This window comes from Canis aureus, chromosome 10 (assembly GCF_053574225.1).
Source record: "Canis aureus isolate CA01 chromosome 10, VMU_Caureus_v.1.0, whole genome shotgun sequence".
NCBI lineage: Eukaryota > Metazoa > Chordata > Mammalia > Carnivora > Canidae > Canis > Canis aureus.
In genome coordinates, this window is record NC_135620.1 from 53,568,816 (window position 1) to 53,584,328 (window position 15,513).

Here is a 15,513-nt window from a genome sequence, read left to right on the forward strand (position 1 = left end):
TTACCACTATAATCCTATCCCCTTCCAAGGAATGTGTTGTGTTTATTTCCATTACAGCATTTGTGTTGTAAGTTTGTATTTCTACATTTAGTTTCCAATTGACTTCAAGGGATTCATTTTAAAACTTGTATTACACAGTGCCTAGTAAACTTGACTCACCATCTTTTTTTGGGTTAATCTAAATAAAGACTAATATTTGAGGGATGCCTGGGTGGCTCCGTGGTTGAGTGTCTGCCTTTGGCTCAGGGCATGATCCCAGACTCCCGGGATTGAGTTCCACTTCGATCTTCCTGCGTGGAGCCTGTTTCTCCCTCTGCCTGTGTCTCTGTGTCTCTCATGAGTGAATGAGTGGAATCTTTTTTTTTTTAAAGACTAATGTTGTTTTTTGTTTATTTTTTTAAAGACTTAACGTTTGAGTTCCTCTAAACTAGTGTTTTTTTGTTTGTTTGTTTGTTTTTAAGATTCCATGTATCTATTCATGAGAGACAGAGAGACAGGCAGAGGGAGAAGCAGGCTCCACACAGGGAGCCTGACGCAGGACTCGATCCCGGGTCTCTAGGATCACGCCGAGGGCTGAAGGCCGCGCTAAACCGCTGAGCCACCAGGGCTGCCCTAAATTAGCGGACTTTTAGTATATGTGCTGCCGAAGCGAGCACTAAATTAGCGGACTTTTATACAGAGTACACAGACTTGCACAGTATGGATAAAACAAGCTTTAATGCTGCCTCCTAAGATCTAGTGGGGAAGAAAGGGATAGTTCCCTTGCTAAATACGGAAATTGAGGGTTATTATTTTTTTGTTGTATAATGGCATCAAAGAAGGATAGGTAGAATTCTTTTGACAGCCTTTGGACCTCCAGAGGACCTGAGCCCTTCAACTACCAGCTCCATGGTCTCTGGCTGTTCCAATTAAATGGCCATGGGTCCTTTTGTTTTATAGGGCTGACTAAATGTGGTCTTGACTCTTTAATAGATCCAGGCATGCAGATGCTGGGCACAGATAATCCCTTTTTTCTTGAAAAATATGGAAGTAAAAAACCAATTATATGTTTATATTTTATATGTAGCATTGACACCTGAACTCAAAACTGATTTATTATTATTATTATTATTATTATTATTTATTATTAAAAGATTTTATTTATTCATGAGAGACACACAGAGAGAGACAGAGACACAGGCAGAGGGAGAAGCAGGCTCCATGCAGGGAGCCCGATGTGGGACTTGATCCGGGGTCTCCAGGACCATGCCCTGGGCTGAAGATGGCTCTAAACCACTGTGCGCCCCGGGCTGCCCAAAACTGCTTTCTTATAACGAGGTTGCATCAATCAACTTTATATGTAAGGCCCATAGATTTCTAATTATGTTAGGGAATTATTTAGTTGGGTTACTAAAGAAAGTTTTGTGGCAAAAAGGTATTTATGTTATTTGGAAGTGTTACAGTTTCCAAAAAAGGAAATCTCTGAGGGACTTCTTACCAAGATTATACTCAAGGAATTTTAGAGAAATAGTATGATGAATAAAAAAAGAATCTTGACCTTGAAGAGCTTTTGCTCATTATTGGAATTAAGATTTTGATATAAATAACAGCTGGGCAGGGGGCGAGATAGAAAGCAAGAGGTACGTAAAAACTGCTGTGGGAATTTGGAACAGTTTTTTTTTTTTTTCTTTTTTAAAGCTAGAAGGGCCAAGTAGGTTTTTTTATTTTATTTTTTTTATTTAAGATTTTATTTATTTATTCATGAGAGACACAGAGAGAGGCAGAGACACAGGCAGAGAGAAGCAGGCTCCATGCAGGAAGCCTGACGTGGGACCTAATCCCAGATCCTGAGATCACATCCTGAGCCAAAGGCAGATGCTCAACCGCTGAGCCACCCAGGCGTCCAAACAGACAGTATTTTTGACTGATGATAGTATTTGGGGAAAAATTGGGAAGTTTAGTAGAGATAATATTCATGTTTGGTGTTGAAAAATGAGGAATATTTTGAACATGTGGAAATAAAGTGTATTGTGAATGCTCTTTTTTTTTTTTTTTTAAAGATTTTATTTATTTATTTGTGAGACACAGAGAGAGGCAGAGACATAGCCAGAGGGAGAAGCAGCCTCTCTGTGGGGAACCCAATGTGGGACTTGATTGTGGAACCCCGGGATCATGCTCTGAGCCAAAGGCAAACACTCAACCACTGAGCCATCCAGGTGTTCCTGTGAATGTCCTCAAGGACAGGAGTCCTATTAATAATATGTAATCTACTTCTTGGCTGTTTTTAAAAAAACATTTTTTTCTTTCATTTTAGGGAACACATGTGTGGGGGTTAGGGACGGAAGAAGAGGGAGAGAATCCCAAGCAGACACTCTGCTGAGCACAGAGCCCTACATGGAGGCTCACTCTCACAACCTTGAGATCTCCACCTGGGCCACAATCAAGAGTTGGATGCTCAACTGATTCAATCATGGAGGCACCCCTTTTTGGCCTGTTTGATAACAGCATTAGTAGTCATCATAATAGCTGACATTTATTGACTGCCTATTTTATGCCAGAATGTGTTCTAAGTGCTTGCCATTTATTAACTCAATTTTCACATATCTGTTATCTTCATTTTAAAGGAAATGAGACATGAGACCCAGACAGATTAAGTAATTGCCAAAGATCACACAGTAATAAATGGAAGTAGCTTGGGTTCCAACCTCTGTAGTAAGATTCTAGGGCAAACTACAACTGACTACTAAGCTAGATGTTCTCTCTCTCTAGTTCTATTTCTTTTCTTTTTTTTTAAAGGTTTTTTTTTTTTTTTTTTTTTAAATAAGAGAGAGAGAGAGAGAAGGAGAGGGACAGCGGACAGCAGACTCTGCACTGAGTGCATAGCCTGCATAGCCTGATTTAGGGTTTGATCTCAGGATCCTGAGATCATGACCTGAGTTGAAACCAAGAGTCGGACGCTCAACTTGACTGAGCTATCTAGGCGCCCTTAAATTTTTTCTCTTTATAATCTTTTTTTCTGCCTTTTTCTTTCCTGCTAGATGTTGCTTTTTTTTCTTTTACAATTTTATCAAGGTTATATGTTCATATAATTTGAACAGTCAATTAGTAAATGTTATAAATGTTGTTAGGACAAACATCAGTCCCTCCCTACTCCTCTACCCCCTGTCCCTTCCCATTAGAAGTTTCTTTAAGTTTAGTGCTTGCTACTGCAAGCAAAGTATTGGAAGGAAAGTGGTATATTTGCTGTGCTTTCCCCATCAGATCATCACTGCTTATTTTCCTTATGCTGTACTTTACCTTGGCGTATAGGGTGGCTGACATCAGTGCATCTCCAGTTCTATAAGGAGATGCCAGCCATGGGTTGCAGCAGTTGCTCAGCTTTCCTGTCAAGAACTTCACCTTTTCCTCCTTAGCTTCACCTCTCTTCTAGTTCTCATTGCCTATACATGTTGTCATCCTCTCTAACTTGGGATTCTGCAATAGCCTTCTTATTGGTCAGCTTGCCTTCCTCCAGTTTATTCTCTAAACTGAAGCCAGATAAAGTTTTTCAAAAGGTAAATCTGATCAGGGTATTACCTTGCAAAAAATCCTTTAGATTCCTAGTCTGGTTTACAAGGCCCTTCATGATTGTCTCTGGTTTTCTCCTTAACTTTGAACATTTTCTACCGCCACTCTTTAGGTTCTGATTAAAATCAAATTACCACTGATTCCTCAAAGGTACGGTTTTTCCCCCACACCTTTGATGATGCATGCAGAAGTAAAAGTATGAAGGTAACTGTCAAATATGCAGTCTAGCTTCATGAAGACCAACAAAGCCACAAAACTAGGTTTCCTAGGAAGAACAAGAATCAGGCCATCAGAGTATAGAGAACTTTGAGAACTGAAAGGTTGTTCAGGAATGAATGCAATTCTAATAAACAGGATATCTAGTTACCCCTTTCGCCTCAGGAATTTGTCAATATGGAGCAGAGACATAGTGTTTTGTTCTTCTCCTTTATTTTTTTTTCTGTCCTAATTTGACTTTACTCTCAACTCTCAGACTTGTCTCTGTGAGTTACATTTCTTTCCCCCAAGTAAGTTGCTGAATATTTGGTCAGTCACTGCCCCTTTTAATGTTTACTTTTGGCACAGTGTTTTCTTTAGGACATTTGTTGAACTGCTTTGTAGCCTACTGATTGGTTGCTTTGGACCTGAGAATCATCCTTGATATGATCAAAAGGTGACAGGATGATGGGGTTAGGTTGTGGGCACAAGTACTTAAAAATGTGAAGAATTACACTGGGCTGCTTTGCTTTAGCTCAGGGCCAATAATAAGGTATTTATTTTAGTGAAGCACTGGAAGCATAATGGACTCCTTTTTCATGTGAGAAATGGTAACTGGCTGGGCGTAGAGTTCCTGGCTTGTAATATTTTGTCAAGAGAAGAATGTAGATAGATGGTGCTTTTTTTTCTTTTTTAAGATTTTATTTTTAAGATTGGTCAGTGGAGCATGTGACTCTTGATTTCAGGGTTGTAGTTTCAAGCCCTGTATTGGGTGTAGAGATTACTTAAAAAAAAGTCTTAAATTTTTTCTCGTGTTTACCTCAATATGCTTATCTCACTGAGTTTTTTTTCTTTTTATCTCTCAGCAAGCTTCGTTAGTATCTTAGTCTTTTGTTTGACCTTTTCTCTCTTGCTTCTCTGACTCCATTTTAAAAAAAATTGAGAAGGTATGAAATACTACCTAAAATCTTTTTTTTTTTTCCAATCCATAATTTCAAAGTGTTCCTTTATCTTTGAATGCTATGTTCTTACATTGTTTTGGAATCATTTCATGGTTTATTTATTTATTTATTTGTCTTAAAATTTTAAATGGGGGCATCTGGGTGGCTCAGTCGTTTGTGTTCTACTCTTGATTTCAGCTCAGGTCTTGATCCCAGAGTTCTTAGATTAAGCTATGTGTTGGGCTCCATGCTGGGCTTGGAGCCTGCTTAAAATTCTGTCTCCCCCTTTATTTCTTCCTCTCCTTCTTTAAAAACAAACAGAAACAATATAAATGGTGTTTTATTTTCCTCCCACGAATACTGAGATTTTCATTCATATGTGGCTTTTGACCTCCCTCTTCCTCCCTAAAAAACAGGGTGAATGACCATTTCTTAGATGACTTTACTTCCATTTCCTCTTAGATTTTAACATAGTGTCCTTATTGCCTTAAGTTAGGTGATCCAGCAAACTCAAGGGAGCGAGGAGGGAGCCCTGGCTGCAAGGTACTCTTTTAGGGGAAATTTATCTTTGTATAGGATTTTGTTTTGTGGCAAAGTTGCTATGTCAGGTTCAGCTCTACTGTGGCCACCCTGCTCCTTGTACTACACTAGGGCTGCTTTCTCCTGGAGAATTGATCTGCTTTATGTAGCTACCTTTGCTACATTGGAAAATGGCTTGCCACCTGTGCAACTAACTCTCACGTCCCAGGCTTTCCAGTACAGTTACTCTTAAGATTCTGCCAAATTAATCTCCAGGTGCTGTACCTTACCTTATGAGAGGAGGGTCCCTCCCATCTCTTGAGTAAGAATGTTCCTCCAACTCTAAGCTCCTCTTTGGGCTTCTGTCTACAATTCTATTCAAATCCTGCTAACTTGTTAGTTCTATGTGTGTGGTATCTGTCAGGAATTCGAAAAAGCCTTAGACATATTGTACCTTTCCCTTATTTCGATTGCCAGTGCAAGCTTTCCCCCGTTTTTGTATGTCTTTGCTTATTTCATTAAGAATTTATCAGGGCCAGCGAGGAGTCAGACTTGCATTTTCAGTCTGTGATCCCAAAAAGTCTTGAGTATCTTCTACAGAGAAATGTTTTTTTTTGTTTTTTTTTTTTAACAAAGAGGGAAATCATCTTTTACTTCAGGACCAAATTTTATTTTCTCTCATAAAAATGAATAGCTTAAGACATATGTGTAAAAAAATTAATGTGTGATATATGGGAGAATGACAATATATAATATAGTACCTAAAACATGATTATTTTAGGGAACCATTAGTAAAGACTGAATAAACATGAAAAAATAGGGATCCCTGGGTGGCGCAGCGGTTTGGCACCTGCCTTTGGCCCAGGGCACGATCCTGGAGACCCGGGATCGAATCCCACATTGGGCTCCCGGTGCATGGAGCCTGCTTCTCCCTCTGCCTATGTCTCTGCCTCTCTCTTTGTGTGTGACTATCATAAATAATTAAAAAAAAAAAAAATCATGAAAAAATATTTGCTGTCATTTTGAGAGGAAAATGATTTTTCACTGTATAGTTTTCTTAGAGTGTTCAACTTTGATAGTTACTCATAAAGGAGAGGAAAAGGAAAAGACATCTTGTTAGCTGGTCATAACAGCTGATTCAACTTTTATGGTCATTTGGCTGACAGGGAGGTCACAGTAGTGCAATGTTATGTCCAAGTATTTGACAAATGTCAAAGTATAATACAACAAAATATGCAAATTAATAATTGCAGGTGCATGAAATATGTACTGTGCCAGATTGAAAGCAACAGTGGGATTATATGATTCCTATCTTTTAAAATGTTAACTTTTAAGTAAAAAGGAAATTGTGGTTACTATATTTGAGAGTTGACACACTTTAATGCTAGATTCTGAGGTAGGAGGGTTGCAAATAGGGAACTCTAGTGCTGCAAGGCTTTAGAAATTGTTTCTTGAGTAGGACAGGCTTCAACAAGGCAGGTTAGCTATTCCCTATGTCTGAGGAACCAGGTCACTGGATGCAGAGTCAGTTTGAATAGGATTATTTCCTGTAATCTCAAGGGTGCCAGTTGTAGATTTGATTCTTCAGCAAGGTCAGAGAAACTGATGAGCTGAAGTTAACAGTTTGAGGGTTAGGTGCAGTGATCTTCTCTTATGTCTCCTTTTTTTTTCTTTTTTTTTTTTTATAAGGAGCCTGGGACCAAATGCTCTTCCTGTGCATTCTCTCTTTAGCCTTGGCTTCCAGGGTTTCCATGTTTGCTGGAGTATTAAAGAGACTAAGTGTTCAGTCATGACTATTTCTTCACATCTTGCTTTTCTCCTTTTTAAAAATATATAATAGTGTGGAATTAGATGATAAAAGGAATAGGAGTGTTCCTAGTTTTGTCTGTGAGAATACTACTTTTAAATTTCATAATTAGATATCAGGTTTATCAATTTTTTTTTAACAATTTGAGGAAATAGTTGATAGTGTAGAGCTGTACGTTTTATTTTAAATGCATACCTAATGTTTTTCAAACTTTAAACCTTGCAGATTTCCAAATTAATACCTGTTTTAATAAGTGAACATATGAAGATATATAAAGATTTAAAAACTTTTAAAAATTCAGTAACCTCACAATTTTCCCTATCTCCTTTCCTAAGGTAACTAACAGCCCACTTGATATGTATCTTTTCATGCCTTTCTTCCTATTTATAATATACAAGCATATATACACATATATTAGATTTTTTGTTTCCTTTTAAAAATAACAGCTTTTTAAAAAAATATTTTATTTATTTATTCATGATAGACACAGAGAGAGACAGTTTTTTTTTGAGATAAGTCACACACCATACAATTCATCCACTTAAAGTGTACCATGCATTGGTTTTAAGTATATTCAGAGTTGTGCAACCATCAGTGCAATCTGTTCTAAAATATTATCACCCCAAAAGAAATGCCTTACCCATTAGCAGTTACTCTGCTTTTTTTCCCCAACCTCCCTAGCCTTAGGCAACTGCTAATCCACTTTTTCTCTTCATAGAATTACTTTTCTGGACATTTTATATAAATGGAATTATATAATTGTTTTTTTTTTTTTTGTGGCTGGTTTCTTTCACTTAGCATAATGGTTTTGAAGTTTATTCAAGTTTTGGCTTTCTTTTCTTTCTTTCTTTCTTTTTATGTTTAAAGATTTTATTTATTTATTCATGAGAGACCGAGAGAGAGAGAGAGAGAGAGAGAGAGAGAGAGAGAGGCAGAGACACAGACATAGGGAGAAGCAGGCTCTATGCAGGGAGCCCGACATGGGACTCGATCCTGGGTCTCCAGGATCATGCCCTGGGCTGAAAGTGGCACTAAACCGCAGAGCCACCAGGCTGCCCAAGTTTTAGCTTTCATCATTCTTTTTATGACTGAATAAGATTCCATTGTTTGGATATACCACATTTTGTTACCTATTCATCTGTTAATAGATGTTTGGATTGTTTCTACTTTTGAGTTATTATGAATAATACTGCTAAGAACATTCATACAATTTTTGTGTAGGTGTATTTTTTTGGCATTTTTATTTTATTTTATTTATTTATGATAGGCACACAGTGAGAGAGAGAGAGAGGCAGAGACATAGGCAGAGGGAGAAGCAGGCTCCATGCACTGGGAGCCCGACGTGGGATTCGATCCCGAGTCTTCCAGGATCACGCCCTGGGCCAAAGGCAGGCGCTAGACCGCTGCGCCACCCAGAGATCCCGGCATATTTTTTTTAATTGAAGTAATACCCTTATACCATTAACTATTTTAAATTATAGTTCAGTGGCATTTAGTATATATAAAATGTTGTACAATCACCACCTTTCTTGAGTTTTCAAACTTTTTCATCATCCTAGAAAAACACTCCATAATCATTAAGTAATCAGTCCCTCTTCCTCCATCTTCTGGTAACCACTAATCTGCTTTCTGTCTCTCTGTATTTTCTAATTTTGGATATATTGTATCATGTAAAAGGGATTATACAGTATGTAGTCCTTTGTGACTGGCTTTTTTCACTTAACATATTTTCAAAATATTTTCATATTTTATCCATTTTGTACCATTTATCAGTATTTTATTCTTTTTAAAATTTTTTTTAGATTTTATTTATTTATTTGAGTTAGAGAAACCACAAGTGAGAAAAGGGGCAGAGGCAGAGGGAGAGGGAGAAGCAGACTCCCTGCTGAGCAGGGAGCCCAGTGTAGGGCTATTTGGATCCCAGGACTCTGAGATCATGACCTGAGCCGAAGGCAGATGCCCAGCTGGCTGAGCTACACAGGCACCCCTCCGTGGTTTAATAATATTCTGTATGGATATATCACCTTTTATTTATCCATTTATTAGTTCATGGACATTTGGGTTGGTACTATGAATATTGCTTGACATTATGAATAATACTACTATAAACATTTGTATACATGTTCTGGTATGGGCATATGTTTTCATTTTTCTTAGATGTATCCCTGAGAGTGGAATTGTTCCTAGGAGCCAAGTGGTAGCTCTGTCACATTTTGAGGAACTGTGAACTGATTTAGTTAAAAAAATTTTTTTTTCTGTGAACTGTTTTTTTTTTTTTTTAAGATTTATTTATTTATTCATGAGAGACAGAGAGAGGCAGAGACATAGGCAGAGGGAGAAATGTGGGACTTGATCCCGGGACCCTGGGACCACGACGTGCGCCAAAGGCAGACGTTCAACCAATAGGCCACCCAGGTGCCACTCTGTGAACTGTTTTTTTTTTTTTTTTTGTGAACTGTTTTTTTACAGTGCCTGTACTATTGTACATTTTCAACCAGCAGTGAATGTGGATTCCAATTTCTCCACATCCAAGCCAACAGTTATCAGGGTATTTTTTTATTTTACCCATCCCAGTGGGTGTGAAATGGTATCTCATTTGTGAATACTAATTTTGATTTATATTTTTCTTTTGTTTTTATAAACATTTCTCTAATGACTAATGATGGTATGCATCTTTCCATGTGTTTATTGGTTACTTGTATATCTTCTTTGGAGAAGTATCTTCAAATCCTTTGCACATTTTTTAATATTTTGTTTAAACAATTTTTTATTATTATTTTTTAAAGATTTTATCCATTTATTCATGAGAGACACAGAGAGAGAGAGGCAGAGACATAGGCAGAAAGAAGCAGGCTCCATGCAGGGAGCCCGGTGTGGGGCTTGATCTCTGGGACTCCGGGATCACGCCCTGGGTGGAAGGCAGGTGTCAAATTGCTGAGCCACCCAGGCATTCCTTTAAAAAAAAAAAAAAAAGATTTTATCCATTTATTCATGAGAGACACACACACAGAGAGGCAGAGACATAGGGGAGAAGCAGGCTCCATGTAGGGAGCCCATATATATTTTATTTATTTATTCATGAGAGACAGAGAGAGAGGCAGAGACATAGGCAGAGGGAGAAGCAGGCTCCCGGTAAGGATCCCAATGCAGAACTTGATGCTGAATGCTGGGATCATGCCCTGAGCCAAAGGAGGATGCTCAACTGCTGAGCCACTCAGGTGTCCCCCTTTGTACATTTTTAAATCAGGTTATTTCTTTTTATTAAGTTGTAGGTGTTCTTTATATATTCTAGATACAAAACCCTTATATATGCTGTACAAATATTTTCTCCTATTCTCTGGTTATATTTTCACTTTCTTAATTGTGTCCTTTGGCATGAAAAAGTAAAGTGTGAAGTTAAATTTATTTTTCTTTTGTTGCATGTGCTTTAGGTCTTTTATATAGGAAACTATTGTCTAACTTAAGGTCACAAATATTTATGTCTGTGTTTTCTAAGAGTTTTCATAATTTGAGCTTTTACAATTAGGCCTTTGATCTATTTTGAGTTATTTTTATATATGATATGAGGTTTTGGTTTGCTTTTACAAAGCAGAATCACATGAAATGTATTAATATTTTTACTTGATAATACATCTTGGCTATCTCTTCTGGTCAAGTATATCTTTTTTTTTTTTTTTTTAAAGATTTATTTATTTATTCATGATAGACACAGAGAGAGGCAGAGACACAGGCAGAGGGAGAAGCAGGCTCCATGCAGGGAGCCTGATGTGGGACTCGATCCCGGGACTCCAGGATCACACCCTGGGCCAAAGGCAGGCGCCAAACCGCTGAGCCACCCAGGGATCCCCCTGGTCAAGTATATCTTTATGTATTTTTAAACATCTGAATAATTTCTTAATTTATAAGCTTCCCTTTCTAGAGTAATGAATGATACCTATGAGTTTACCTGTAGTTACCCTTGCCTGCTGAGTATTGATCCAAACTCTGTTCAAAGCCAAACTTTAGACCAGTTGCTTTCAGGCTTTTAATGTGTCTATTTTGGGATCAACTAAAACATCGTTATTTGTAGAGTTAAATACTACTGGGGAGGCACAATCTAAGACATAATTGCCCTTTTATAGAAACCATTCATACTAGTTAGACTATCCCTCTGATTGTTTCAAGGGAATATTTTTGTTGCTTTGTTTTACATAATTAACAAGTGCAAACTTTACTGAGATGATACGGGGATTAGAGTCATCTGACAAGGATTTTAAAACTGCCGTCATAACACTGCTTCAGTTAATAATTACAAATGCACTTGAAATAAATGAGTAGCTAGAAAATCTCAGGAAAGAAATAGAAGGTCTATAGATGAACCTAGTGGAATTTTAGAACTGAAAAATACATAACCAAAATTAACTCCGTGGATGAGCCCAGTGGCAGAGTGGAGAAAGCAAAGATGCAGTGAACTTGAAGATAGGATAATAGAAATTGTTCTGTTTAAATAAGAGAAAATAGACTGACAAAGAAAATGAAGAGAACCTCAGAGACCTATGGGGTGTTCGGAAAATATCTGATATTCATGTCATCAGAATTTCAGGAGAGGAAAAACAGTATGGGAATGAAAAAGTATTCAAAAAAATAATGGTTGAAATCTTTTCAAGTTTGGCAAAAAGCATACATCTATAGATTTAAGAAGCTGAAAAAACTGTTAACATGATAAACCTAAAGAAATCCACACCAGGACACATAATTAAACTTCAGTAAATTAAAGATGAAGAAAAATATTGAAAGCAGCAGGAGAGAAATATATCTATAGAGTAAAAAACAATTTTTTAAAAGATTTTATTTATTCATGAGAGACACACAAAGAGAGGCAGAGACATAGGTAGAGGGAGAAGCAGGCTTCCTGCGAGGAGCCCCATTTGGAACTCGATCCTAGGGACCCTGGATCACGCCCTGAGCCAAAGGCTCATCCATTGAGCTACCCAGGTGTCCCTGGGGTAAAAACAATTTAAATGATAATGGATTTCTCATTAGAGACCTTGGAGACCAGAAGGAAGTGGCACAAAATTTTTCAAGTGCAGAAAGAAAAAGACCGTTAACTCAAAATTCCATATCCAGAGAAAGTATCTTTGAAGAATGAAGATGTTCTTAGATGAAGAAGATTCTTGAAACAGTAAGGAAATGATAAAAGAAGAAATCTTGGAACATTAGAAGAAAGAACAATGGAAAGAAAAAAATGGGTAAATATAATATACTTCTTGAGTTTCTAAATTATGTTCAGCAATTGAAATATTGTCCTATGTGGTTCTCCTCTTTGTAGTGGAAATATTTAAGATGATTATATTACAAGTGGAGAAATGGTAAGGTGACATAAAGGCAACATAACAACTTCTATACTTCACTTGAACTGGTGAAATGTTGATGATATTAGACTGTGATGTTACATCTGTAGAATGTAATACTAAGAGGAACCACTAAAAATATCTGTATTAAAGTGATACATTAAAATACACTATAAATAAATCAAAATGTTTAACCCACAGGAAGGCAGGAAAAAGAAAATAGGAAAAAAAAAAACTGAGAACAAACAAAACAAAAAATGACAGACTTAAGCCCTAACAGTTTAAGAATTACATTAAATGTAAATGATCTAAGTACATAAGAGTTTGGCATAGTGGCTATAAAAATATAACTTTATATTGACATAATAGCTTGGATGGACCTTGAGGGCATTATGCTGATTAGAAAAAGGCACTCAGGATGCCTGGGTGGTTCAGCGGTTTAGTGCCTGCCTTCCGCCCAGGGCGTGATCCTGGAGTCTCGAGAGTTCCTCGTTGGGCTTCCTGAATGGAGCCTGCTTCTCCCTCTGCCTATGTCTCTGCCTCTCTCTCTCTCTCTCTCTCTCTTTGTGTCTCTCATGAATAAATAAACAAAATCTTAAAAAAAAAAAAAAAGAAAGAAAAAGGCACTCTTAAAAAGGCCACTTTCTATATGAATCTATTTGTATAATGTTCTTAGAAATGACAAAATTATGCAGATGGGGAACAGATAAGTGGTTGCCAGGAGTTAGAGATGATGAAGGAGGGGGTAAGCATGACTATAAAGCAGTATCATGAAGGATATCTTGTGATGGAATATTTATAGATCTTTTTTTTTTTAATAGATCTTTATTGCAATGGTAGTTATGTGGATCTACATATGTAATACCATAGAGCAACATATATGTTGTTTAACATTAACATAAATTAACATTATGTTAATTTCCTGGTTTTCATATTGTACTGGTTATATAAGCTTATATAGGGTTTCCGTAAGATTTAACTCTTAGGAGGAACTGGGTGCAGGGGTACACTGGACCCCTCTATTATTGTTGCAACTCTGTAAATCTATAATTATCTCAAAATAAAAAGTTAATACTATAGTAAGCATTGTATTCAATGCTGAAACATTAAAAACAATCATTTATGTACACACAGGCATATACGTACACTGAAATATCACTTAGTCATAAAAAAGGATGAGATCTTGCCATTTGCAACATCATGGGTAGATCTAAAGGGTATATGAAAGAAAGACAAATACCATATGATTTTACTTATAAGTGGAATCTAAAAAATAAATGAATAAAAAGCAGAAACAGACCCATAAATGCAGAGCACAAACTGATGGTTGCTAGTTGGTGGGTAGGGGGAGATGGGCAAAATGAGTGAAGAGGAGTGGGTGGGAGATATTTATGGAATAAATGAATAAATTATAGGGATGAAAGATATAGCATAAGGAATATGATCAATGGAATTGTAATAGCATTGTATGGTGACAGATGGTAGCTACCCTTGTGAACATATGTACTTGTTGAATCAATCAAGTTCAGGTTGTATACCTGAAACTAATGTAACTGTGGAATATACTTCAATAAAAAATTTAAATTCAGGGAGTTAATATTTTAAAATTTCCCACTTAATTCATGAATGCCAACTTTTATTACTTACATTTAGTAGTTTTTTGGGAGTCCTAACCTATGCCATAAGATCAAAAAAATAATGAAAAGATTGTAGGTTTGAAAAGAAAGAAAAAAATGGTAGATGATATGATTTTCTATATAGAAAACTAGAGAATCTAGGCCTAAAAATGAAAGAGTATAACAGGATTAATGAATTTAAGATAATTTTCAAAAGTTAGCTGCATTTCTATGAAGTACAAATACCATTGGCAATAACAACAAAAAAAGTGCTGTTGTGAAATATAGCAAAAGATGTATGGGGCCAAAATAAGTTAATTTCGTAGGAAATTGAAAACCAAGACATTAACGAAGGGTTAAATAAATAGACATGCTGTTTTCTTTCTTTCTTTTTTTTAAATTTTTATTTATTTATGATAGTCACAGAGAGAGAGAGAGAGAGAGGCAGAGACACAGGCAGAGGGAGAAGCAGGCTCCATGCATCGGGAGCCCGACGTGGGATTCGATCCCGCGTCTTCAGGATCGTGCCCTGGGCCAAAGGCAGGCGCCAAACCGCTGCGCCACCCAGGGATCCCGACATGCTGTTTTCAAGTGTAAGAAACCTAATTTTTTTTTTCCTGTGCCATCCTCCAGCGGAAACCTAAATATTTTTAAAATGTAATTTCCTCATTTGATTTAGAGATGTTAAATGTAGTTTTGATCAATCTTAACACTGATTTTGGGAACTTGCCATTTTATTCCAAAATTTATAAAGGTTTAGTTATCATCTGAAAACCTGTTTATGTAATAACGACATTAAAAATTAATTGGGAGGGAAGCCTGGGTGGCTCAGTGGTTGAGCGTCTGCCTTTGGCTCAGGGCTTGATCCCAGGGTCCCAAGATCGAGTTGCACATCGGGCTCCCTGCATGGAGGATGCTTCTCCCTCTGCCTGTGTCTCTGCCTCTCTCTGTGTCTCTCATGAATAAATAAATAAAATCTTTAAAAAAATTAATGGGGAAAATCTTATGATCATATCAACACACACACACATAATAAAAGAGTAAGCCAAATACTAAAGAAGTAGGCAGGAGTCTCTCACCTTAGCTGGTATCAAGATTTTAAAAATAAAAGAAGTGGGCAGCCCGGTGGGTCAGCTGTTTAGCGCCGCCTTCAGCCCAGGGTGTGAACCTGTAGACCCCAGATCGAGTCCCACATCAGGCTCCCTGCATGGAGCCTGCTTCTCCCTCTGCCTGTGTCTGTGCCTCTCTCTCTCTGGGTCTCTCATGAATAAATAAATAAAGTCTTTAAAAAAAAAAGTGTATGAGACTTAAATATACACATATATTATGACAAGTAAAGTAAAAAATAGAAATGAAGTCAAATTTAATATAGTATTCTAAGATTTAAAATAATGATACCTGAAGCAGTCTTTGTTACTCTCTGGTATAAGTATCCAAATTCCAGATTAAATCATTAAAACTAGGTAAATAAGACTTCTGAGGATTTTATTTTTCAGGTAACATCAGTGCAGTTTGACTTTTCAAGTGAATTTCTGTGTGGTTCTTTTTACTAAAACCTG

General features: G+C 37.0%; 1 protein-coding gene across 8 annotated transcripts in view; it reads left to right on the forward strand.

Moving 5' to 3' along the window:
* The window catches only part of UNC13B (unc-13 homolog B), a 231,367-nt gene that overhangs the window by 36,684 nt on the left and 179,170 nt on the right, over positions 1-15,513 (forward strand). The window contains exon 1 of one of the 8 annotated variants that reach the window (XM_077912418.1): positions 12,218-12,236. The exons of the other annotated variants lie outside the window; for them this stretch is intronic. Within the exon in view, the coding sequence (XP_077768544.1) occupies positions 12,233-12,236 (4 nt within the window). The 5' untranslated portion in view covers positions 12,218-12,232. Of the gene's footprint in view, positions 1-12,217; positions 12,237-15,513 lie in introns of those variants that run through there. 8 annotated transcript variants of the gene reach the window in all.